Source organism: Mustela nigripes, chromosome 12 (assembly GCF_022355385.1).
Source record: "Mustela nigripes isolate SB6536 chromosome 12, MUSNIG.SB6536, whole genome shotgun sequence".
Taxonomy (NCBI): Eukaryota; Metazoa; Chordata; class Mammalia; order Carnivora; family Mustelidae; genus Mustela; species Mustela nigripes.
Genome location: NC_081568.1, coordinates 98,255,035 through 98,280,330, shown reverse-complemented (window position 1 = coordinate 98,280,330; position 25,296 = coordinate 98,255,035). Strand labels below are relative to the sequence as shown.

General features: G+C 36.9%; 1 protein-coding gene across 3 annotated transcripts in view; it reads right to left on the bottom strand.

Moving 5' to 3' along the window:
* The window catches only part of TNPO1 (transportin 1), a 95,296-nt gene that overhangs the window by 43,638 nt on the left and 26,362 nt on the right, over positions 1–25,296 (bottom strand). For 2 of the 3 annotated variants that reach the window (XM_059418044.1, XM_059418042.1), the window contains exons 2-5: positions 10,330–10,443; positions 7,571–7,646; positions 3,343–3,492; positions 405–511 (exon numbers count right to left, since the gene is read on the bottom strand). In XM_059418044.1, coding sequence (XP_059274027.1) covers positions 405–511; positions 3,343–3,492; positions 7,571–7,646; positions 10,330–10,443 — 447 coding nt within the window. Of the gene's footprint in view, positions 1–404; positions 512–3,342; positions 3,493–7,570; positions 7,647–10,329; positions 10,444–10,576; positions 10,720–25,296 lie in introns of those variants that run through there. The other variant, XM_059418043.1, reaches the window with a different exon arrangement.

Here is a 25,296-nt window from a genome sequence, read left to right as displayed (position 1 = left end):
AAAGGTTGCTACTTATCAGTGGCAAATAGGAGATTATAATCTTTACATGATTAAAGCTAGATTACATATACTTCAGCCATGTCATAAAGTAAGAGGCACAGAAACAATTTAGAGAAGGCTGAAAGTGATCAAGGTTGGTAAATTTAAGCCTATCTTCAAAAAATAGCACATTAATGGATTGACTGATTATACGTCCTTATAGCAATTATAGTAAAGAGGCTTCATAACTTAACAGTCATTATAGAAAATAAGATAAATGGTCACTAATGTAAAATAAGAGGTAACTTGAAGCTTTCAAGTTTTTGATGTTGTATGTTTCAGAGCAAGTATTTTTTCCAAAGGTTGCAAATACACAACATGACAAGAAAAATAGAGAAGAAAATCTAAGAAGCATGTTTCTTTACCTCACAAGTGTTGTAATCTTCAGAATCCAACAGGCTACAGAGTTTTGGTAGGAGGTCAGGCCAATTCTGCAATTCTCCCTTGGAGGCTATAGTTGTAATCAAAATACCTTGAAAGGAAACACATACCATTAGGGAATCTGACTGCATTATGTCATATACTGCCACACAAATGCACGCATGCACACACGCTCATTTAAATGGCCCACATCAGCCCAGGACCTCTTTTCACCCCAACACATCTGTAGAAAAACCACAGCATAAATTAGAGGTTTCTAATCTTGTTTTCCAACACTTCATTTACCTTCTTTTGTACTTTTAACAATTATCTATACAAAAAAACTATACGCCTCGCTCTTTTCCAACAATAACAAGAACAGTTCCACTCATTATAGGTGACCCCTGGACAATGTGGCCGGGTTAGGGGTACTACCCTCCAGTCGAAAATCAACACGTAACTTCGGACTCCTCAAAACTTAACAGCCGACTGTTAACTGAAAGCCTCAATGATAACATAGCTGGTTAACAAATTTTGTATACATGTATTTTATATGGTTTTTACAATAAAATAAGCTAGAGAAATGTTATTAAAAATCACAATACAAATACATTTATTGTATCTACAGAAAAACCAATTCCACATGTAAGTGGACCCACGCAGTTCAAACCTGCACTGTTCTAAGGGTCAAACGTGTTCCTCCTTTATAGAAATTGCACACAAAATAGTAGAAAGAAAATATACCAAAACATTAGCAGTGCTTATCACTGGGTGATGAGTATCTGAATCTAGTAGTTTTTAACAAAAATGCATAAAGGGAAAATCAACTCTCTAAGCTAGGACGGATCACAGCCAAGGACCAAGGTAGGGAAAATGAAAGTAGATGAACCATCAATGGCTAACAATCCTGTGTGCAACAACCCTTCTGGTGTGGAAAGACCCACACAGTCCTCCACCAGTTCCCACTTATAGGATCAAGGATGAATCACTGGCATCATCCTTGTTTTTCTCTGCCTTAGCAAATTTAACATGAGTAAGATAATATACTTCATTTGATGATTATAGACCTTTTAGTACCATAATTAAGATTTGTATAAACTCTGACAGTAGGCAAATTACTTGCACTCTAAACTTCAAAATACTAATTTGTAAAAGTGAGAAAAAAGAAAAAGTGTTCTCTTGCTATTTTGAGAACTCACAGTGAGACAACGCAAACAAAATGCCTGCCCGGCATACAGTAAATAATCAATTACTAAACAGTGCATTCTTCTTGTTTCTGTGTATAAATTGTCTTTGAATTTCCCACAGTTAGTTTTGAGAAGATTGCTCCCAGTGGCACTAAAAAGCCCAACGTTGTTAGCCAATATGTACTCTGCACTAAAAACAGACAAAAAAAACCCCCAATCCCCCCCAAAAATTATATGGTAAGAGTCAATGGATTGGTAGCATTTTTAAGACAAAACCTTTAAAACAGTCTTCTAGCAAGATCAAAAAGCATCAAGGCCAAGGGCAGAGCTGCTCCTTCTTGCCAATTTTTCTTTCTGAAAGTTAAAATTTTTAAGAATAAAGTGTAAAAGCACACTCTGGATCTGCCTAAAGAAAACTAAGCATGTCTTAAAAAAACAAACAAACCAACCAGTAACAAAAATTAAATGCCAAGCTACAACTTGGCACTAACAGACTGCTGACATGCATTACCTTCTGCTAGAAGAACATTAGAGAATGTTGATAGACCAACAAATTCAAATTTAACTGGCCCATATAGTTTCATCTACTCCCCCAAAAATCTTTTCCCCATATTATATAAACACACATAAAGGATAGTCACCAAAATAATAAAATTACAAACCAACCACATATTCTTTAACAGGAGAAACAATTTTGGCATATACTCACCATTCTTTTTTACTACTGTTAAAAGGAGGGCAGAACATTAGGAAGGTATAAGAGAGTCCATCAGAATAAACCAGGAATTCCCTTTTCTCAAATCACAAATGCCCTCCATCCATCCCATTTAAAATCAGTGTTAATAATGGCAATATTTAAGACTTGCATATTTTGGGAGAAGTCACAGAGCCTTTGTTTTTTAAGTAAAAGATGTATTGAGTACTTTTCAAACCCACCACGAGACAAAAAATACAAAAGTAAAGAACATTCAATGAAAATGATTTAATCATTATGGACGTTCTTAACTGACTTCCATTCAACCAACCTGCCAGATTAACGGAAGCTTTCCAGATCTTTGTGAAATGCAGCTGCTTTAAGTCCCATGGCATACTGAATGCTGCCCTTTAGTAGGCCACTCTTTTAAGTCCTCCTGCCTATTTCTGCGTCCAGGAATGCTATCCACCAACTATCACCGACGGTCAGTTGTGTTTACTCCCAAACCTATTTATACCAGCTATTATAATTAAACATTTTAATTTGGTATTACATAAACTGACAGTTCTTTGAATTAAGTTGAAAACTCTGAAAAGACTCAAAAATTGCTGTAATCAAATACAGACAAGGCAATTATTAAAAACAAGGATAGAAAATAGCAAAACCTAATGTCCTATTCTTAAGTTGTTTTACGGAACTTTCTTTCCACGTAAAGAAAGTGCAATGAAATTATATCCCATGTTTATTATACACAGAAGTCAGATAGTAAGGAACTAAAAAAAAAAGGCCATAGTCCTAAATTAGTATTTGTTTATGTCCCACTTGATGAACTTTGATTAAGCAACTACCAGTGACTCTGATATCACTAATTAGGGGCTTTTACTATAATAATGCATTTGAAAGCATTTCCAAAGCATTTGAAAGTGGCAATGAAAACCCCCCTCTCTCCTCACAATTCAACATGAAATGGATGACAAAAGTTCCTATGAGAATAGTCTACCATCTCAAAAAACAATCCAGTTACAAACCAGACAAGCAAAACTATGTAACAATGTAACTTACCTACAGTGGCTCTAATCAAAGGAGAGGAGTCACCAATATTGTTTAAACATTCACTCTTAATAAAGTCTGTCACACCATTTGGGAAGTTCTGAAAATGCGCTTTCACGTTATTCTTTAAAATGAGACCACTCAATGATCTTGTGGGTTCATCTGTAATAAAACAGCATTATTGACTTTTAAAGTAGTTTTCATTTCAAAATATGGAAGAACAGTAACTTTTAAAATACTTATATTCAAAAATTGATTGCAACATTCCAGTAATTTTGCTATAACCAGGAAAAAGGAAAAAAAAAGTATCATAAATGATTATCAGAATAGATTAGCTCCATGCTTTATAGTTCAGAGTTTCTCAACCTTGGCATTATTGACATCTTGGGTCAGATAATTCTTTGCTGGGTGTTGTCCTGTGCATCCTATGTTTAGCAGTATTACTGGCCAGAGATGCCAGTATCACCTTCCCAAGGTATAACAACAAAAATGTTTCTAGATAATGTCTGGATTGTTGGAGAAGTGGAATGGATTGCAATGGGGGGTGGGGAAGAGGGCAATCTGCACCTGGTTGAGAACCACTGACTTGGTTTTAAGAGTTAATTTAGTTTATATATGGCCACTGTACTCAAGCTTTATTGGACCTGATACAAACATCAAATTACAGATCTGGAAGTATTAGTGACTACAAATATCCTATTAAAAAATTAAGTGGACAAAGAATACATGGGATCACCTTCACACACAAATAACTGATGTTCATTTATATCATGTTTTTCACTTGACTCTGAGCTAAAAAAAAAGGGGGGGGGTAGAACAGTTTTAAAATTTTCAGAAGTTAAAAATAGAATTTACATAAGAAAGTTTAGTCCATAGATACGTGTCAACAAATTTTTAAGAAGAAATTTAATACAGAATGTAACTGATACTTTACCAATAGGCATCACCACCAGTATTAGTAATAGTTAATATTTTTTGAAGCTTATTAGGTACTAACACTGCTAAGTGCATTTCAAACAGTGTGCTTTTAATCCTGACAACCTCATGAGAAAGGAGTTATTATCCCCAATGCATAAATGAACTGAGGGCTTTGCCAAAGTCACACAAGGCTATTAAGTGGGGAAGCCAAAATATGAATCTCAGGAGCCTGGCTCAAGCCTAGACTTCAATGAATGCTGTAATATCACCCTCCTTAAAAGACTGGAAGACATGAAGAGCTGGTGTGGGGAACAGAATATGCTATTACAGCACTACTGTTTTACAAACGCTATTTAAAAAATTGAATACTGAGCTTGTTCTAGTTTGCAGTATGCTCCCATAGTCTGACCAGCACTGATATATTCCAGGGTGATGTACACCGGACAGGCAAAAGGATAGCAAAGTTTCTCTGCCCATAAAACCCCATTCAGGTCATCACAGCAATACACTCTGAAACCTTTTATGTCACCATTTAAAAACTTCTTTCTGGTTTCAATTACAACCCATTCCAATGAATAACGTAAAAACAAAACAAACAGTTCTAAATTCTCTTGCAAGTTTAAAACTGCCATAAAATAAATGAATAGCCAGATTTTAACTTCTTCAAGCAATAATCCTTTTGTCTAAATTAGTCCTTAGTAATTCAGTCATATAATTTTATCTTAAACGGCATGTATTTGTTTATAAGAAAGTCATTACTGTTTTTTACAATAAATGCTGTAAGATGAAGAGTTTTGGTAAGTCACAATACAAAGCAGAAATGGTTTAAAATTAAAAAGTATTTTATATTAAAATATTTACTTAAAAAAAAATAAAATAAAATATTTACTTAAGGTAAAACATGTCCTGTCCTAAATCCAAAGAGCCACCAATCAACCATTTATTAAAAAAAAAAAAAAAGTCAAGGCTTTACTTTGTTGGCCCTCAATTTGCTGTTAGATAAGCTTATCTCTTAAGTCTCTTCCAGACCTAAAATTTTACTCCATAGTTCAGTGTAAACAAATTCACAAGAGGATGGTAGACAGATTACTAAGTAAGCATTTCCATTTAAAGATGTTATTTATGTTCCTTCACTAATAGGATGACCCCAATGCCAGTTTTGTTTAAAATAAAAAACCAGACATAGTAAACTTGCATTCTAAATAAGACGCAAGAATATTATGTTACACAGATGTTAAGCTCCTCTGTCCTTTGAGAAATGGTGACTAATGAAATGAAGGTAGTCACCCATACTCTCTTGCTTTTTGAATTCTGTGGTTCTTTTTAAAAATACTTATTCTTACATTCCCAAAACTTCAAGAAAGAGCATAAGATTCTAACAATCTCTAATATTTGGAATTTAGGGTATGCACACAACATGACAGAGTAGATGGCTTGGTGAAGATAAGTTTAAAAATTTTCAAGTACAACAATTTTAGAAAAATTCATTTACTAAATACTAAACTTCTTAAAAAAAAGAGTAACACTAATTTGATTATTAATTATTGTGTAGGAAAAATAAAATTTCTATATTAAGAAATAAGTATTAAGTATATTTAAAAAACTAAGAGTATTAATTGCTGAATTTAGATATATGCTGAAGGAATTTCTAGTTTCTTAAAACCTAGATTTAGGAAAAGTTTTAGTTTCCACTACATCCCTCAATCACAAATTAAAATCGCTCAAGTTAACCAGAATATTTAAATTAATTAAAAACAAATCACTGTACTCTATAAATTATCAAAATCTTAATAAACATAAGATCAATGAGGGGTGCCTCAGTGGCTCACTCAGTCGAGTGGCCAACACTTGATTTAGGCTTAGGTCATCATCTCCAGGTCCTGGAATTAAGCCTGGGTGGTCAGCAGGAAGGAAGTATGCCTAAGGATCCTCCCCGGCCCTCTCCCTTAGCCCCTCCTTCCACTCATGCCAGTGGCTCTATGTAAAATAAACGAGTAGGGCGCCTGGGTGGCTCAGTGGGTTGAGCCGCTGCCTTCGGCTCAGGTCATGATCTCGGGGTCCTGGGATCGAGTCCCGCATCGGGCTCTCTGCCTGCCTCTCTGTCTACTTGTGATCTCCCTGTGTCAAATAAATAAATAAAATCTTTAAAAAAAAAAAATCAGTGAGATTTTACCACACATTAAGGCCGTTAACTGCCTAGAGCTTTGGAGATGAACCCTTACAAACAGCTTGGTAGTCTAACACAGGCATTATATAGCTGAGAAAAGCCAGACAGGTGAAGCAGTGTCACTAAGACTTGCTTCCCAACTCCAAGTGCCCTTGGTTCTTTTTTCCTTTTTAACTAATTGCTCTGTGGCTTCTGAAACACTAATCACTGAACAGCGTATGATGTTTACATTTAGAGGCCAGTTACTCCATAGTATTTGAGTGCCTTCTGTGAATCTGACAATGTTTCAGGAAGGGAATCTTCAATAATCAAATAACTATATGAAGAACACCTCTCACTAAAGTGTAAGTTCCATGAGAGCAGAGATTCGTATTTTGCTTACTTCTATTGCCCCTGAGCCTGGAAATGAAGTGGTGCTCAACAATATTTGTGAAAGGAATAAAATCTACTGGGACACATGACCTGTACTATAAACAATCAAATAACCACATCATTTAAAAAATAAAACTAGTTTAAAAATAAATAAATAAAACTAATTTTCAGGCTTTGAAGTGGCATATAAATAATTTAAGACTATTGCAGAAGAACAGTTAATGAAAAAATTTCATTACACTGTTCAGTGTACTGTTAGAAGTTAAAAAAAAAAAAAACCACCACAAAAGTTTATGAAAAGAATGATCCCTATTATAGTTAAATTTTAAAGTGTATATAGCCATAGAAGACTGTAGAATTCATTAATCAAGAATAGTAATAATTCTCTCTGGGTGACACGACTAATTTAATTTACATTTTGGTTATATGAACTTTCAATTTTTTTTCTGTACCCACATAAACTTAGTTAATTAGTATTCAATCTGTGTATTAAATCAACCTTTATGACATTTATGAATAAGAATTCAAGCAAAACACCAAAGCAGACTTTGAAACATTCTTTTCAGTCACAAAACATGAGGGAATTTATTATAAAACACCCAATTAACAACCTAATGCTTATTAAGCATCTAAATACTTAGACTCAAGTCTCTACTCATTCCACATATGTAAAGTAGTGGTTACTACAAAATGCAGAATCTTTAAATTAAACTAACTCTCAGCCTATTTTAATAGGTCTTTAAGACTTTTCCAAGTAGTTTTATCAATATAATCCTTACTTACCTTCAGATTTTAATTTTGTAAGAACAAAAATCAGGTAGTTGTTAAAATCTGGATATTGATTGAGTTGTTCCAGTTTCTAGAACAAACAGTAGTTAAGGAAACTTCTCAATGTAATCTAAGGAAAAATTAAGCATTTTATATCTAAAATCAAGAATCCCTTTCATGGTATTTTCAATCCAGCATTTTTTTTTCTCAAGAAGAATAAAGTTATCTTATTAAAACCATCAACCTCACCATGAGATTTCTTAGGTGCTTTATGACTGAAATATTAAACTTACTATTTTATATCAATTATATTCATTACAACATAAGCCAACTTCCACCTTCAGAATGTTCAAAATAGCAAAGAAACTTTCAAAACAGAATTCTGGATTTATCTGAACTTTAAATACTTAATTAGAAGGGTATTTAGATATAAAAATAATGAAAAAAATGGAAAGCATTCCAAAGAAATAAAATCATTTAGAGAAATTAACTTTATAAAAGTGCTTTTACTAGACTCGTTTTTCCAGAGTTAAAAAACAGACTATAAAATGCCACTCATACACAAGTCTACATATCAAGTCTTACTACATAAAGTCAGTATAAAATTACTGAATTGCAATATTTCTCAAACTGTTCCCCCTCCCCAAGACTTACCATTTCTGGTGACTTACATTTGCAGGTATGTCATTCTGTTGGCAGTCAACAGTAACATAATGTTCTATTATATCTTTCTTCACGCCCCTTTAACCTCTAATACCCTTCTTAATAATACTCCTAACTGTCTTTTATTAGACAAATATTCAAATGTTTTCACTGAGATCTAATTTTTTATTTAATCCCATGGTACAAACTCTAGGTACACTGTATTAGCTATTTATTTCATACTAAAATACCCTCAACAGTTAGTGGTCAGAATTAACTAGCAAAAGATGTTCTCTAGAAAATTTCCAAAGTCTACTTTCCTTGACAAAGAAAAACCTAGTGGTTTCTTTCTTTAGTGAAGGGCCAATATTAACAAGCTGATGTGCTAACTTTTCAAAAATACTTCCTGGTAAAATTTACTTTCTTACAACTTGGGCCATCTATCCATATTACTAATAGTCTTGCAAAAGGTGCTCAAGCCTATACAGAAACAATAATAAAACAAATGCTTTCCTAAGGACAAACAAAAGAACAAAGTCATTCATCATTACACACTCTGAAAATATAATGCAATGTGTACTTTTAAATATGGTTCACGTATTGAAATTTAATTTGTTCTTTATGCAGCAGGCATATCATGCTCCAGGCACACAGAATAAACTGTAAAATTGATTGTCAGCCCAAGCACAGTACCGGGCATATAAAAGGTATTTAATAAATATGTACCAAAATAGAAAATAATGATATACAGTGCTATAGAAGAAATTACAAGGTGGTTACAGGCTTGGCTAACTTAAGAAATAACTGTGTCATACAATTACCTGTAATTCATTAAATATCTTGTCATTCCTACAGCCATGACAACAGAAATTAAGACTGGGCTCCAGCAAGGTTTCAGATACAAGGTCCAACACACTCCAAAGCTACTAGCACCACATTATCCTCTCCGGTTTTAAACGAGCAGTGTATTATTAATTAAGAAGTTATGTACTCCTCACCTATTTAAAGTTTTAACTTAAGAGTAGCAATGCAGTACTTCGACTTCAACTTACTTACCAGAGTTTGTCGGAACTGTACATAATTTCACCTTAACAGCGTATTATATTCAAATAAGCCCGAACTGCACTAAAGAGCTTACTTATCAAATTTTATAGTTCTGTTCACTACCAATAAAAATCAAATTGTTTCTGCAACAACAGCAGACTTTTAAGTTTTTTTTTTTTTTTAAAGAATTCTTTAGCCTCAAAGTAACAGGTATAAAAAGCTTATTTGTGACTGAATCTGTCTCCTTTATCGTATCCAAAAAGAGCTTTTATTTGTCCACCGTTCAGGGCACCAGAGAGAGTACACACAGCACAGATTTTGCTGCTTCTTTTAACCTTTCTGGGCTCTAAAACCGTAGCAATTATGACTGCAACCCCAACAAACTCGGTAAAAACGGAGTAACTGAGCAGTCAGCCTTTGAGCCAAAAAGCCTATTTCCCTCAGGAGCCAAGAAACTTGCAACAGGTGTGAGCAAGAGCAGCCCCAGGGTGAGACCTGAGACCCCCTACTTGTAGGTCCTCCAACCCTTTGAGAGCAGGGGCCTCGAAGGAACCCCAAACCAATGCGGCGGCAGTTTAAACCCCGCGCCAGCTCCACCCCATTTCTGGCCCGACGCTCGGCCGGCGAGTCCCGTCTCGAACACAGCGCCCTCCACCCAGACTCTCGCTCGGACAGCCGCCCCTCGGCCCAAGGCGCATTGTGTGGGGTCGGAGGTCCGCGCCGCACTCGGGGCACCCGCCCGCGCCTCTCCCCACCCCGTGGGCAGGTCATCGGTGGGCGGGCGGGAACGTGGCGGGCCGGCGGGCGCACATGTCGCGATCGCGGGCGGCGGCCGAGCGCCCCCGCCTCCCGCGGGCCGGAAGCAGGCGGCAGCGGCGGCACCCCGGACCCGGGCTCGAGGGCCGCGTGCGCGAGGCGCCGGGCAAGAGCTGCGGCGGCGGGCGGGCCTCTCCCCGCGGGCGGGCGGAGGGCGGAGGGATCCGGGGAGCGGGAGGAGGGGGAGGGGCGGCGGGAGCCACCCGGCCGCCGGGAGCTGGCCCCGCGCGGGGCGAGCTGCGCGGGCGGCGGCAAGGCCTCGGAAAGGATACTTGTTGCACGGTTCTCTGGATGGTGGTGTCTGGGGACTGGGACTCCTTCAGCAGCTGCAGGATTTGCTGAAGCCCTTGCTCGTCAGGTTTCCACTCATACTCCATCTTGGTTTGCTGCAAATAAAGCCAGACACAGGAAGAGACGGAGCAAATGTTACTCCCCGTGCACAGGCCCGAGGGCTTCCCGCGCCGAGCAACCACCCTTTCCCCTCCAGAACGACCCCTTTGCTCCCCAGACGCCTCGGACCTGCTTGGGGTGCCCCGAAAGAAGTCTCGGACGGAGAAACCCGGGGGGTACTGATCCTAGCAGCTCGGCCGCCAACGTCTGCTGCTGCTGCCGCCGCGGCCGCCGAGCGCAAGGAGCCGACCAGACTGAGTCACCGCGAATTTGCAATCTGGCCCCTAGATCCGCTCACGGGAGCCCCCTGGGTCCTAGTGCCACGCAGTTTTCCCCAACCCAACCCAAATGGAGTTCTGTCCAGATTATTACTGATTTAACGACTCATCAGAAGTTGAGTTCTTATCCAAACCCCTGCAAAACACCTGAAGAGATCTGATTTTGGGTATTAGTCATTTTAAGTTAACACGGTGAAAAATGAAGAATAACTGGAATAGGGAAAAGAGCCTGATAATTCCCGACAACTCAACAACACTTAGGAAAAAAGTTTACATTTCAATTTGACATACATAGCACTAATATTTGGTCTAAAATGTTAAAAATGTAACCACAATCCACACTTCGATAAACACTAAATGTTGCATTGACATTTGCAGAACATGACTGAAAAAACTGCATTCTTCATTTCAAGTGAAATAAATTCCATCTGAAAGACCCACATTTCACAACTAAGGACTTTGGGGCAAAGGAAAAACAAAAATAATGTAATTTTATAAGCGGATCGTGTTTAATTCCATTGAAGTGTTCTCACATACATATTCTCATTTCATTCTCAAGCCAACCTGGGGAGGTATTAGCCCTGATATGCCAACTATGGCTCAAAAATATCTGAGCAAATTACCATAGTTAATTAGTGAAGACTGGGGGAAGTATAGGTTTCTTAAGCTACTAAGAGTTGCATTTGCTACAATCATTTGAAACTATATCAATGACACAGTTTCATTAAAACATGCTAATCAAAAACAGAACTTGAGAATCAAGTATGAATTATTTGTAAAAATCAAACAGTATGATGAAAGAATGTTTCATATGGCTTTATTACCACATGATGGTTTGACAGATGAAATTAGTCCCTTCCTAGTAGGAGTACCTTCCTAGCAGGGGTTAAAGTTACCTGACTTTAACCCCATGTCTCTAGTTGGCATTTTCTTTCTTTTTTTTTTTTTTTTTTTAAACCTTTCCTCCTTCACCCTTATTTTCTGGTTAATATCCTGTAGTGCAGCTTTGCTCACCACCTCCTACAGACTCCCTCAACTACCCAAAATGAAAACCCAAAACCAAAAATAATCTAGACATGGTATCTGTTAATATTGTAGTTCATTCCAGTCTTCATTCTGTGTGCTTATATGTACCTTATATTTCATAATAATGGGGCTGTCCTGTTTTTTGCCCACCTTCATATATCATTATATTTACTCAAAGTGCTTTTTAAAAACATGATCATATTCCCTTGTATTGCTGTGACATAATTTTAATACACTTTGATATATATACAATCTATACAAATCATAGGCATACAACTATATGGATTACTACAAACTGAAGATGCCTGTGTAACCAAAGCCCACATCAAAACATAGATCATTACCAGTACCAAGGTTTCCACTGTACCCATTTCTCAGTTATCCAAAATAATTCCTATTATTAATCCTATCGATATAGATCTCTCCTTCCCTCTTACTTCAGAAACTTGTTAAAAATTACAAAAATTGGGGGCATCACGATCTCTTCCGCAGGGAGCCTGCTTCCCCCCTCTCTCTCTGCCTGCTGCTCTGCTTACTTGTGATTTCTCTCTCTCTGTCAATAAATAAAATCTTAAAAAAAATTTTTTTTAATTACAAAAATTGTAACAAATTAAACATGGTTGTACACATAAAGTTAATCAATCCTACCTCTAAGCTTATGTCCGTGACAGAATCCATTTTAAGTTTGATATGAATCCTATTACACTCTTCTCTATTCTCTAACATACATATAGTTCTGGTTTTGTTTTGTTTTAAGATCATACTACAAATTATTAATGCTACAACTTTTAAACACATAATATACCATTCATTCCCAGCCAACATATAGATTTAACTCATTTTTTAATAGCTAAATATGGGTCTTTAGAATGGTAGAACATTTGTTCAACCACTTAACTGGCTTCCAGGATTCTTGTACTTTTTTTACTTTTTTAACCACAATGAACAACACACACACACAAAATAATCTTGTACTAATGTCTAAACACAATAGTGGCAACTCAGTGGGATTATTAAACCAAAAGTATGTGAACTTAAAAATTCCTAACAGTTATTATTTTCTAAAAGCAGTTATGCAATTCACACTCACCAATAATATGAATGTCTTTCATATCTTCAGCACATTCTTTTAATTTTTGTGAATCTAATGGGTGAAAATTTAATTTCTCCTGATACTGGGGTATGGGGACAGGGGGAGGTTAAGAGGAGGGAACCTAAAAATCTGAACTTTAGAGAGCTGGAGTTGTAACCATGCACCTCAAAGCAGTGTAGGTGACATTTGGATAGCCTACTTAACTCCTTAGCCACCCTTCTGAATAAAGTGAAGCTGGGGCCAATAGCAGCCAGTCCAATAGCAGCCAGTCCACAATAGTAAACTCATCCGGAGGATGAGTGCCTCATAATATCATTATCATGCTTCTGTCTTTATACCTGCATCAAAGTAAGTAAAGTCCTTTTTTTCCCCTAAGTTTGTATTAAGAACATTTAATTTGATGATGGGATAGGTAGAACAAAGATAAACCATTCCCTTACACCTACCTCAAGTTATTGGGAACAAAAGATTCTCAAAAATATGTGGTTAACTGCTTGATAAGAAAGAGATCTGAAGTCATTTTGAACTTCTATGCCATATTTTTCTTATTGTGGTAAAATATACATGATATAAAATATAGCATTTTTTTGAAGTCTTTTTTAAAAAAGATTTCATTTATTTATTTGACAGACAGAGATCCAAGTAGGCAGAGAGGCAGGCAGGGGGGTGGGGGGAAGCAGGTTCCCCCTGCTGAGCAGAGAACCAGATGTCAGGCTCAATCCCAGGACCCTGGGATCATGACCTGAGCTGAAGCAGAGGCTTTAACCCACTGAGCCACCCAGGCGCCCCTAAAATTTAGCATTTTAATCATTTCAAGTGTACAGTTTAAGGGCATTAAGTGCATTCTCATTGTTGTGCAATCACAACCCCAATCTCCAGAACTTACCACATTTTAATAGCCATTAAAATTAGGAAGAATATTCTGCTAGGGTAGCCAGAGGGATCACAAATCTAGATTAACATCAGAAGCACTTAACGCTAACCAAGGACACCAGATTCTGAGACAGAACTCATTTTTAAATAGTAAACTACATCCACAATAAATAGAATATCAAGATTAACACTGGATGTTCTTAAAGTAATTATAATTCTTTATATATGCTTAAGACTATGATCTATGTATTTCAAAAAAGGGAAGTAGTGCTTCAAATTTTTCGCTTTTGGAGTATGCAAATCATGCTGATTGGGCCATGGCATTCCATAGTGAACACCCCCCAGCAACCAAAGACTCTTTGTCAAGACAGTTATTTGAACTAGCTAGATAGAAGACGACACCAAAATATGAAGTAGTCTGCTAAGTTACTATAAGATATCATTTGGGGCCTTCAGCAAATGAAAGACTCCCAAACTGTTAAGAACTTAAAAGTACATAAAAATTTTGAATTTTGCCAGAGTTGGAAATCATGCGAGGTAAAGACACTGGTTGAAAAAAGGAAAAATAAATCTAGTTTCCTCCCTGCTGGAGGGGCTGTAAAATACAGTTTAAAAAGGAGATGGGAGGTCTGGACTCAACCAACCTAAGTTTAAATCCTAGTTCTTCCACTTAGTAGCTGTGAAAACCTGGGCAAGTTAATTAATCTCACTGAGTTTCAGTTTCTCAACTATAAAATAAGACTGTATCAACTCTGTAGTAGGATTATTCGTACCTGCCTGGCATATGGTATGGTTTGAAATATAGTAGTTTTTTTAAAGATTTATTTATTTGACAGAGAGAGAGAGAGAACGAACAAGCAGGGGGAGGAGCAGAGGGATAGGGAAAAGCAGACTCCCTGCTCATCAGGGCGCCTGATATCCTGACCAGAGCCCAAGGCGGATGCTTACCTGATTGAGCCACCCAGGTGCCCCTGAAATAGAGGAGATTTACTTGTCATATCATTGGTTTTCCACTGCCTGCAAGATAAAAATCTAACTTCTTTTTCACGGAGGAGGCCATTCATGATCTGGTCCATCACCTCTAGGAACAGCTTTCTCTCTTACGACTTAACCTCAAACTTTATGCTCTACCAATACTGAGTCTCCAATACCTCTGAGCCTCTGAATAGGATTTCCTGACTGGAATGTTCTCTTTACATTTGACAATTTGGCAAACTCCTTTGCACTCTTCAGATGAGCTATGCTCATCTATTCAATTTCTAATATTTACTAAGAGTCTTCCTTGGCACTATAATTGATACTGGATACTATTTTTTCTTTCATGGTATTATTCCAGGACCTCCCCATAAGACTTACATGTTGTTGTTGTTTTTTTTTTCATTACAGATCTAAAGTTTATAGCTATTGCCATTTTGGAAACTATCATATTATATTATAATTATTTCCAGGTCTGTCTTGGCAACAGATCATGTGTTCTTTGAGGGGGACAGTATCTTTTTGCCCTCTTTCCCTAGCAGAGTCTGATTCAATAAATATTTGCTGAATAAATACTATTGCTGTTGCAGTTATTTCAACTGAATATTAAGCTGAGCAACTACCATGTGCTCAATGAGCAACAAAGATTCAAAGGTATGTAAAATACTGTTATTACACCCACTAAACTCTGGTTTAATGAGAGAGACAGATGTGTGGTCTGTGAATGATATGAATAAGGCGCAACAGGAAGAGAGAGGTACACAAATATATTTGGCCAGGAAGAAAAAAATGCTTTACCTCCTCCTTGGTTCAAGAGCTTTTTTTTCCCTTCTAATTTCAATTACTTTGAAAAAAATATTTACTGAGGAGTCAGATGTTTCTACCTATATGGTGAATTACAAGAATGTGATAAATACTGCTGTCGTTGACCTAATTTCCCAAAATAGTGAACTCCAAAGAAAACAAGACATAGTCTTCCTTCAATAGTACAGTAGTTTTATTCCTGGAAAACTCAACGTTTAATTAAAATCCTGCAAAAAATTCCTTATGTATATGTAAAATTATATTAGACTTTAGGCTGACATTATTTTCATCTATGTGACCATCTAGTGGGATGTTCAAAAATCATTCGGGACTTGGACCCTCAACTCTATGGTCAATTAATCTTCGACAAAACAGGAAAAAATATACAGTGGAAAAAAGTCTCTTCAATAAATGGTGCTGGGAAAACTGGACAGCTATATGTAGAAGAATGAAACTCGACCATTCTCTTACACCATATGCAAAGATAAACTCAAAATGGATAAAAGACCTCAATGTGAGACAGGAATCCATCAGAATACTAGAGGAGAACATAGGCAGTAATCTCTTCGATATCAGCCACAGCAACTTCTTTCAAGATATGTCTCCAAAGGCAAAGGAAACAAAAGCGAAAATAAACTTTTGGGACTTCATCAAAATCAAAAGCTTCTGCACAGCAAAGGAAACAGTCAAAAAAATCAAAGAGGCAACTCATGGAATGGGAGAAGATATTTGCAAATGACAGTACAGACAAAAAGACAGGATCTATAATGAACTCCTCAAACTCAACAAACACAAAACAGACAATCATATCAAAAATGGGCAGAAGATATGAACAGACACTTCTCCAATGAAGACATACAAATGGCTATCAGACACATGAAAAAATGTTCATCATCACTAGCCCTCAGGGAGATTCAAATTAAAACCACATTGAGATATCACCTTACACCAGTTAGAATGGCCAAAATTAACAAGACAGGAAACAACATGTGTTGGAGGGGATGTGGAGAAAGGAGAACCCTCTTACACTGTTGGTGGGAATGCAAGTTGGTGCAGCCTCTTTGGAGAACAGTGTGGAGATTCCTCTAGAAATTAAAAATAGAACTTCCCTATGACCCTGCCATTGCACTCCTGGGTATTCACCCCAAAGATATAGATATCGTGAAAAGAAGGGCCATCTGTACCCCAATGTTTATAGCAGCAATGGCCATGGTCCCCAAACTATGGAAAGAACCAAGATGCCCTTCAACGGACGAATGGATAAGGAAAATGTGGTCCATATACACTATGGAGTATTATGCCTCCATCAGAAAGGACGAATACCCAACTTTTGTAGCAACATGGATGGGTCTGGAAGAGATTATGCTGAGTGAAATAAGTCAAGCAGAGAGAGAGTCAATTATCATATGGTTTCACTTATTTGTGAAGCATAACAAATAGCATGGAAGACATGGGGAGTTAGAGAGGAGAAGGGAGTTGGGGGAAGTTGGAAGAGGAGGTGAATCATGAGAGAATATGGACTCTGAAAAACAATCTGAGGGGTTTGAAGTGGCAAGGGGGTGGGAGTTTGGAGTACCAAGTGGTGGGTATTATAGAGGGCACGGATTGCATGGAGCAATGGATGTGGTGAAAAAATAATGAATACTATTATGCTGAAAATAAATGAATTTAATTAAAAAAAAAAGAAAAAAAAACCATAATATAAAAACCATAATATAAAAAAATCATCAAACAACAACAACAAAAAAATAATTCTTAATGGTGAACATCTAGAATCCCTCAGCCCCACCAACTAAATGCCAAGAGCACTTCATCAATTCTAAGACCCCCCTCGACCCCCACCCCAGAGAGCAGCACTATGGTAGAAGAATGACTATGGCAGAACAAGTATAAGGGCTGGGGGACATTAAACTTACCCCTTTAGGAAGTCAGAAAATAATGACTTTTTGAAGAAATGACTTTTTGCCTGAGACTCTAACAGGAATTACCAAAAATGAAAGTAAGAGGCGGGCAGGGGCTAAGAGGACCTCACAGCCATGTTAAGGGTTAGCATACATACTAAGGCTAACAGAAATCCTGTGAAAGCGGTTATAAACTAATAAAAGACACGATCAAATAAAAATATGGAAGAGAATTACTCTTCCTAAGAAGCAGAAATGAGAAAGGAGAGGTTAACTTCCTGCTCTTCAGTATTACATTAACTTTCACAATAAGCATAATATTTTTCTTTTCTTTTTTTTTTTTTAAGATTTTATTTATTTATTTGACAGAGAGAAATCACAAGTAGGCAGAGAGAGAGAGAGAGAGAGAGAGAAGCAGGCTCCCTGCTGAGCAGAGAGCCCGATGCGGGACTCGATCCCAGTACCCTGAGATCATGACTTGAGCCGAAGGCAGCGGCTTAACCCACTGAGCCACCCTGGTGCCCCAAGCATAATATTTTTCTAACAAAAAATGATTTCTACATAAAACCCATCAAAGTGGGAAATCAGTGGAGGGCAGCAGCTGCAGGAGATCTAACTGTCCAATCTGAATTTAAAATCGAGTTCCAGGAGCCTGGCTGGCTCAGTGTGTTAAACAGCCCAAATCTTGATTTAGGTTCAGGTCATGATCTCGGGGTCATGAGATCCAGCCCCACCTTGCGCTCTGCACTGAGCACGAGGAGCCGGTTTAATTAACGTTCTCTTTCCCTCTGCCTTTTCCCTTCCCCACTTTAGCTATCTCACTCTCTACAGATGGACAGATAGATAAAATGGGAGTTCCAATCTCAGAGTTTGAGCCCCATGTTGGTTGCAGAGATTCCTTAAGTAAATAAACTTTAAAATAAAATAAAATAAAATAAGAGTTCCAGTTTGTTAGGGGAAAGGCTGTCATCTTTCACACAGAGCCAGAATACTACCAAAATACTTAGTACTTATATATTAAAAGGATAAACACGAATATTATTTTGTCAATAATACCAATAGCTTAAAAAATACCAACAGCTAATGTGTCTGAGAACCAGTGTCCTAAGCACTCATATTTGCTAATTTAATCCTTAGAACTCTATGATGTATTAAAATTTCCTGTATTTTGCAGAAAAGTAAATTGAGGCACCAAGAAGTTAAATTACTTGTTTTATTGCATAAGGTTACTTCCATAATAAACAAAGCCTTGGGGCGCCTGGGTGGCTCAGTGGGTTAAGCCGCTGCCTTCGGCTCAGGTCATGATCTCAGGGTCCTGGGATCGAGTCCCGCATCGGGCTCTCTGCTCGGCAGGGAGCCTGTTTCCTCCTCTCTCTCTGCCTGCCTCTCTGCTTACTTGTGATCTCTCTCTGTCAAATAAATAAATAAAATCTTTAAAAAAAAAAAAAAACAAAACAAAGCCTTGATTTAAACCCATCTAATCTGGCTCCAGGGACCCCTGGGTGGCTCAGTTGGTTAAACAGCTGCCTTCGGCTCAAGTCATGATCCCAGCGTCCTAGGATCAAGTCCCACATTGGGCTCCTTGCTCAGCAGGGAGCCTGCTTCTCCCTCAGCCTCTGCCTGCCATTCTGTCTGCCTGTGCTCGCTCTCTCCCCACCTCTCTCTGATAAATAAATAAAATCTTAAAAAAAAAAAAAAAAAAAAAACCTCTTGAATCTGGCTCCAGAGTCCAGTCTGTAAGCCTCTGATATACTGCCTTTCTAACAGAAACATATTTCTGTAAACTGGTTAATCATAAATAAAACCATTTGTATGCTAAAGGAATAACATATACTTGATACCTTGGTCATGAGGTAAGAGAGAAAAGTAAAAATCATATTTCACTATTGTAAAATAAATAAATAAAGCAATAAATAAAGCAGTATATTTATCGGGAACATATATAAAATGGAATATCTCAATAGTGCTGAGTACATGAATTCAAGATATTCTAAATCTAATCTTTACAACAATGCTTTGTTGTAACTGGGTGGGTATTATCTTCATTTGACAGATACAACAAAATACAACTGAAGTCATTTGCTAAATGTGAATCAGATCTGTAGACTTCCAAAGTCAATGTCTCTTACACTGGCTTTGTACAAAAAGATGCTATGATGAACAAGGAAGAAACAAAAACAAAAACAAAAAACAGAGATATCCAAAGGGCTATGAGGAAAATAAAGATTTTATGAGAAATCAAATCAAAGATCAGGTATGAAAGAAAAAAAGGCAAAGTCTAAAGGTAGCAAATTATTAATAACTTAAAAAATGAGGTGTTTTAATATCAAAGAATCAAAATGTCAACTGGCTTGTTAAATTATAGCTATCAGTGAAACTACAAAGTCCTTTAAGAGATTCTATAAAGTAATCAGCGATCAAGGCTCAAGAACGAAAAGGAGAAAAGCAAAACCCAACTGTACAGCCCAAGCTGTCTGAAAGGTGCTGGAACAGATTAAAGGGGAGGGACCATAGCGTATAGCTTCTCTGATGTTACAAGGTGTGAGGCACATAATAGGTTTTAAATCATCCCTGATTGATTGGAGTGAATGATCTAGCTCACCACTTGGAAGAATTATGCTAAAAGGCTAAAATTATAATCCTTAGGCACTACAATTTATTGTCATCTAAAAGCAAAAAAGATTAACAACAAAAAAGAAAATGGAAAATAGGTACTAAGGGAAATTTAAATACATTCTTAGAGTGCTCTTTCAGGAAGACCTTTAAAGATGACTAGACATATGACTCAAATACTTTACAAACATTAAAAAAAAAAAAAAGGAGTCTAGTATCAAAGTGAACAGGTGATAAGAAGGAAAACTTGATCTCAAAATCCAATCCAATCTACAACCAGGTATTTCCTAGATACTTCAGCTCATTTAATATTCACAACAGCAGTATGAGGTAGATATTAACTCCATTTTATATTAACTGAGGTTGAGAGAGGTTAAGTACTTGCCTGGCCAGTTTGTGGCAGATTGGGCATTCAAAACCAAATCTGTGTGATTTTAAAGTTTCAACTGTGCCTAGTAATAACAGCAACCCTGTTATCATTTATGGAACACTTCTTATGTGTCAGTTATTATACTAAGTGCTTTAAATGCATGATCTCACTGAATTCCATGAATAGGGGTTATTATCATTTCCATTTTCCAGAAAAGGTACAGGCTTAAGTCAAGTTAATGAATGCATCCAAGGTCACAGAGGTCATAATAAACAAAGGTGGGACCTAAGCCCAGCCGTACCTGACTTCAGGGCCTGTCTACTGTATTTTTCTCATTCTGCAACTTTCATGAACACCTGACTAACCATTAACTGAACTCTTGGGTAGACTTCTTAAGTAGACTTCTCTCTTCCTCTCTATTCCATACATAACCAAAAATTCAATAGCTCTACTGGTTAGTATTTACTTTCTTCAGGTCAGGTATGGTAACTGCACCTTGTTTTTCAGAGTTTAAACTTTTCTTTACAGAGTTTACACTTTTTTTTTTTTTTAAGTTTTATTTATTTAAGCTGTCTCTATACCCATTATGAGGCTCGAACTGATAATTGTGAGACTGGGTTACATACTCTTTGAAATGAGCCAGTCAGGCGCTCCAGAGAGTTTAAACTATTCATTTTTATTATTATTATTTTTTAAATTTATGGACTAGTTTATTATAAAGACACTGTATCAAAATATCTTTAATAAATAACTATCATCTTTACTTCACAGCCCAAGCACAAAAATTCCATTGGTTTAAAATGACATTAGCAAAATGTGTTCATTACACAAAAATGTGTTCTTAAATTTTGTCTATACAGATCAGGAAACTAGGGTTCTCCATACTAAATCATGTCTATACATAAAATTTGGGTTAAGTTTTTAGTTGAAAGTAATTGGCAATTAATTGGTACAGCAAGGATATGCAAAATGTGCCTGTGGGGGTTGTTTATTAATATTGACCTTAAAAAACTATACGGTTGATTTGCATATTTTGGTCTGACATCCTTGTGAAGATTTTATTTCTTTCAAAATAGAAAATTATTTATTTTTATAACTAATTTCAGAGATGGAGGTCAGTGATTCATCAGTACATAATACCTGGTGCTCATTGTATCAGATGCTCTCCTTAATTCCATCACCCAGTTACCCCATCCACCTTACCCCCTCTTTCCCTACAGTTCAGTTCATTTCCTATGATTTAGAGTCTCTTATGGTTTGTCTCCCTAATTTCATCATTTTATTTTTTCCTCTTCCCTGATGATCCTATTTTTTAAAATTCTACATATGAATGAGTTCATATGATAATTATCTTGATTGATTTATTCTGCTTAGTATAATATCCTCTAGTTCCATCCATGTCATTGCAAATGGCAAATTTCTTTTTTGATGGCTGAGTATTCCATTGTGTGTGTGTGTGTGTTCCATTGTGTGTGTATATATGCACATATATGTATACTTATCTATACATAATCTATACACACACACACTACATCACATCTTTTTTATCCATTCATCTGTCTATGGACATCTGGGCTCTTTCCATAGTTTGGCTATTGTGAACACTGCTGCCATAAACATTGGGGTGCAAGTGCCCCTTCAGATCACCAAGCTTGTTATCTTTGGGGTAAACACCCAGTAGTGCTATTGCTGGGTCTTACAGTAGTTCTATTTTCAACCTTTTGAGGAACCTCCACACTGTTTTCCAGAGTGGCCGTACCAGCTTGCATTCCCACCAACAGTGTAAGAGGGTTCCTCTTTCTCTGAATCCTTGCAACATCTGTCCTTTCCTAACTAGTTAATTTTAGGCATTCTGACCCGTGTGAGGTGGTATCTTGTTGTGGTTTTTATTTTATTTCCCTGATGCCAAGTGATGTTGAGCATTTTTTCATGTGTCTGTTGGCCATTTGTAGGTCTTCTCTGGAAGAATGTCTGTTCATGTCTTCTGCCCATTTCTTGATTGGATTATTTGGATTATTTGTTCTTTGGGTGTTGAGTTTGATAAGTTCTTTATAGATTTTGAATACTAGCCCTTTATCTGATATTTCATTTGCAAATATCTTCTTCCATCCTGTTGATTGTCTTTTGGTTTTTTTGACTGTTTATTTGCTGTGCAAAAGCTTGATGAAGTCCCAATAGTTCATTTTTGCCTTTGTTTTGTTGCCTTTGGAGACATGTCTAGCAAGAAGTTACTGCGGTTGAGGTCGAAAGAGGTTGCTGCCTATGTTTTCCTCTAAGATTTTGATGGATTCCCACTCACATGTTGTTCTTTCATCCATTTTAAGTCTACTTCTGTTTATGGTGTAAGAAAACTGTCCAGTTTCATCCCTCTGCATGTGGCTGTCCAATTTTCCCAACACCATTTGTTGAGGAGGCTGTCTTATTTCCATTGGATATTCTTTCCTGCTTTGTTGAAGATTAGTTGACCATAGAGGGTCCACTTCTGGGTTCTCTATTCTGTTTCATTGATCTATATGTCTGTTTTTTGTGCCAGTACCATACTGTCTTGATGATTATAGCTTTGTAATACAGCTTGAAGTCCAGAATTGTGATGCCACCAGCTTTTTTCTTTTTCAACACTCTTTTGGCTATTCAGGCTTTTTTCTGGTTCCATACAGATTTTAGGACTGTTTGTTCCTACGCTGTGAAAAATGTTGATGATATTTTGATAGGGATTGTATTGAATATACAGATGGCTCTAGGTAGCATAAACATTTCAACATTTGTTCTTCCAATCCATGAACATGGAACATTTTTCCATTTCTCTGTGTCTTCCTCAATTTCTTTTATGAGTTTTTTATTGTTTCCTGAGTACAAATCCTTTGTCTCTTTGGTTAGGCTAAGATTTCTAGGTATCTTATGGTTTTGGGTGCAACTGTATATGGATTAACTCTTTAATTTCTCTTTCTTCTGTCTTATTGTTAGTGGATAGAAATACAACTGATTTCTGTGCATTGATTTTATATTCCTGCCACTTTGCTGAATTCCTGTATGAGTTCTAGCAATTTCATAGTGGAGTTTTTTAGGTTTTCCACATAGAGTATCATGTCATCTGCAAAGACTTTGAGAGTCTGACCTCTTTGCCAATTCAGATGTCTTTTGTTTTTGTTGTTTGATTGGTGAGGCTTGGACTTCTAGCACAATGTTGAACAACAGTGGTGAGAGTGGACATCCCTGCCATGTTCCTGATCTTAGGGGAAAACCTTTCTGTTTTTCCCCAATGAAAATGATATTCGCTGTGGGCTTTTCGTAGATGGCTTTTATAGTATTGACATATATTCCCTCTATCCTTACATTGTGAAGAGCAAACTTTAATCAAGAAAGGATGCTATACTAAAGCATTGCCAAATACTTTTTCTGAATCTATCAAGAGAATCATATGGCTCTTGTCCTTTATTAATGTAGTGTATCACACTGATTGATTTGTGGATGTTGAGCCTTCCTTGCAGCTCAGAGATAAATACCATTTGGCTGTGATGAATAATCCTTTTAATGAGCTGTTGGATCCTACTGGCTAGTATCTTGGTGAGAATTTTTGCATCCATGTTTATCAGGGATATTGGTCTGTAATTCTCTTTTTTGTTGGGGTCTTTGTCTCATTTTTGGAACAAAGTAATGCTGGCCTCATAGAAAGAATTTGGAAGTTTTCCTTCCATTTCTGTTGTTTTTTTTTTTTTTTTAAACAGCTTCAGAAGAACAGGTATTAATTCTTCTTTAAATATTTGGTAGAACTCCCCCTGGGAATTCCTGGGCTCTTGTTTGCTGGGAGATTTTTGATTACTGCTTCAATTTCCTTGCTTGTTATGGGTCTGTTTAGGTTTTCTATTTCTTCCTGGGTCACTTTTGGTAGCTTATCCTTACATACGTCTCTAGCAGTGCATCTATTTCTTCCAGATTGCCAAATTTGTTGGCATATACTTGCTCATAATATGTTCTTATAATTGTTTTTATTTCTTTGGTGTTGGCTGTGACCTCTCCTCTTTCATTCATTTTATTTATTTGGGATCTTTCTCTTTTCTTTTTGGTAAGTCTAGTCAGGGGTTTATCAATCCTATTAATTCTTTCAAAGAACCAGATCCTAGTTTCGTTGATCTGTTGTGTTCTTTGGGTTTCTATTTCATTGATTACTGCTCTAATTATTATTTCTCTTCTCCTGCTGGGTTTAGGCTTTCTTTGCTGTTCTTTCTCCAGCTCTTTTAGGTGTAAGGTTAGGTTGTGTATTTGAGACCTTTTTCATTTCTTGAGAAAGGCTTGTATTGCTCTGTATTTCCCTCTCAGGACCACCTTTGCTGCATCCCAAAGATTTTGAACAATTGTGTTTTTATTTTCATTTATGTCCATGAATTTTTTAAATTCCTCTTTAATTTCCTGGTTGACCCATTCATTCTTTAGTAGGAGCTATTTTGCTTCTTTGTATTTCCTAATTTCCTTCTTAATTTCCTCCTGTGACTGAGTTTCAGTTTCAAAGCAGTAGTCTGAAACTACGTAGGGAATGATCCTAATCTTTTGGTACTCATTGAGACCTGATTTGTGACCCAGTATGTGATGTGGCCTGGAGAATGTTTGATGTGCACCTGAGAAGAATGTGTATTCTGTTGCTTTAGGATGGAATGTTCTAAATGTACCTGTGAAGTCCATCTGGTCCAGTGTATCATTCAAAGCTCCTATTTCCTTGTTGATCTTCTGCTTAGATGATCTGTACATTGCAAGGGGTGATGTTAAATTCCCCTATTATTGTTGTATTATCATTGTGTTTCTTTAATTTTGTTAATTGGCTTTTCCCATGTTAGAGGCATAAATATTTACAATTGTTAGATATGCTTGTTGGAAACACCCTTTAATTATGATATAGTGTCCTTCCTCATCTCTTATTACAG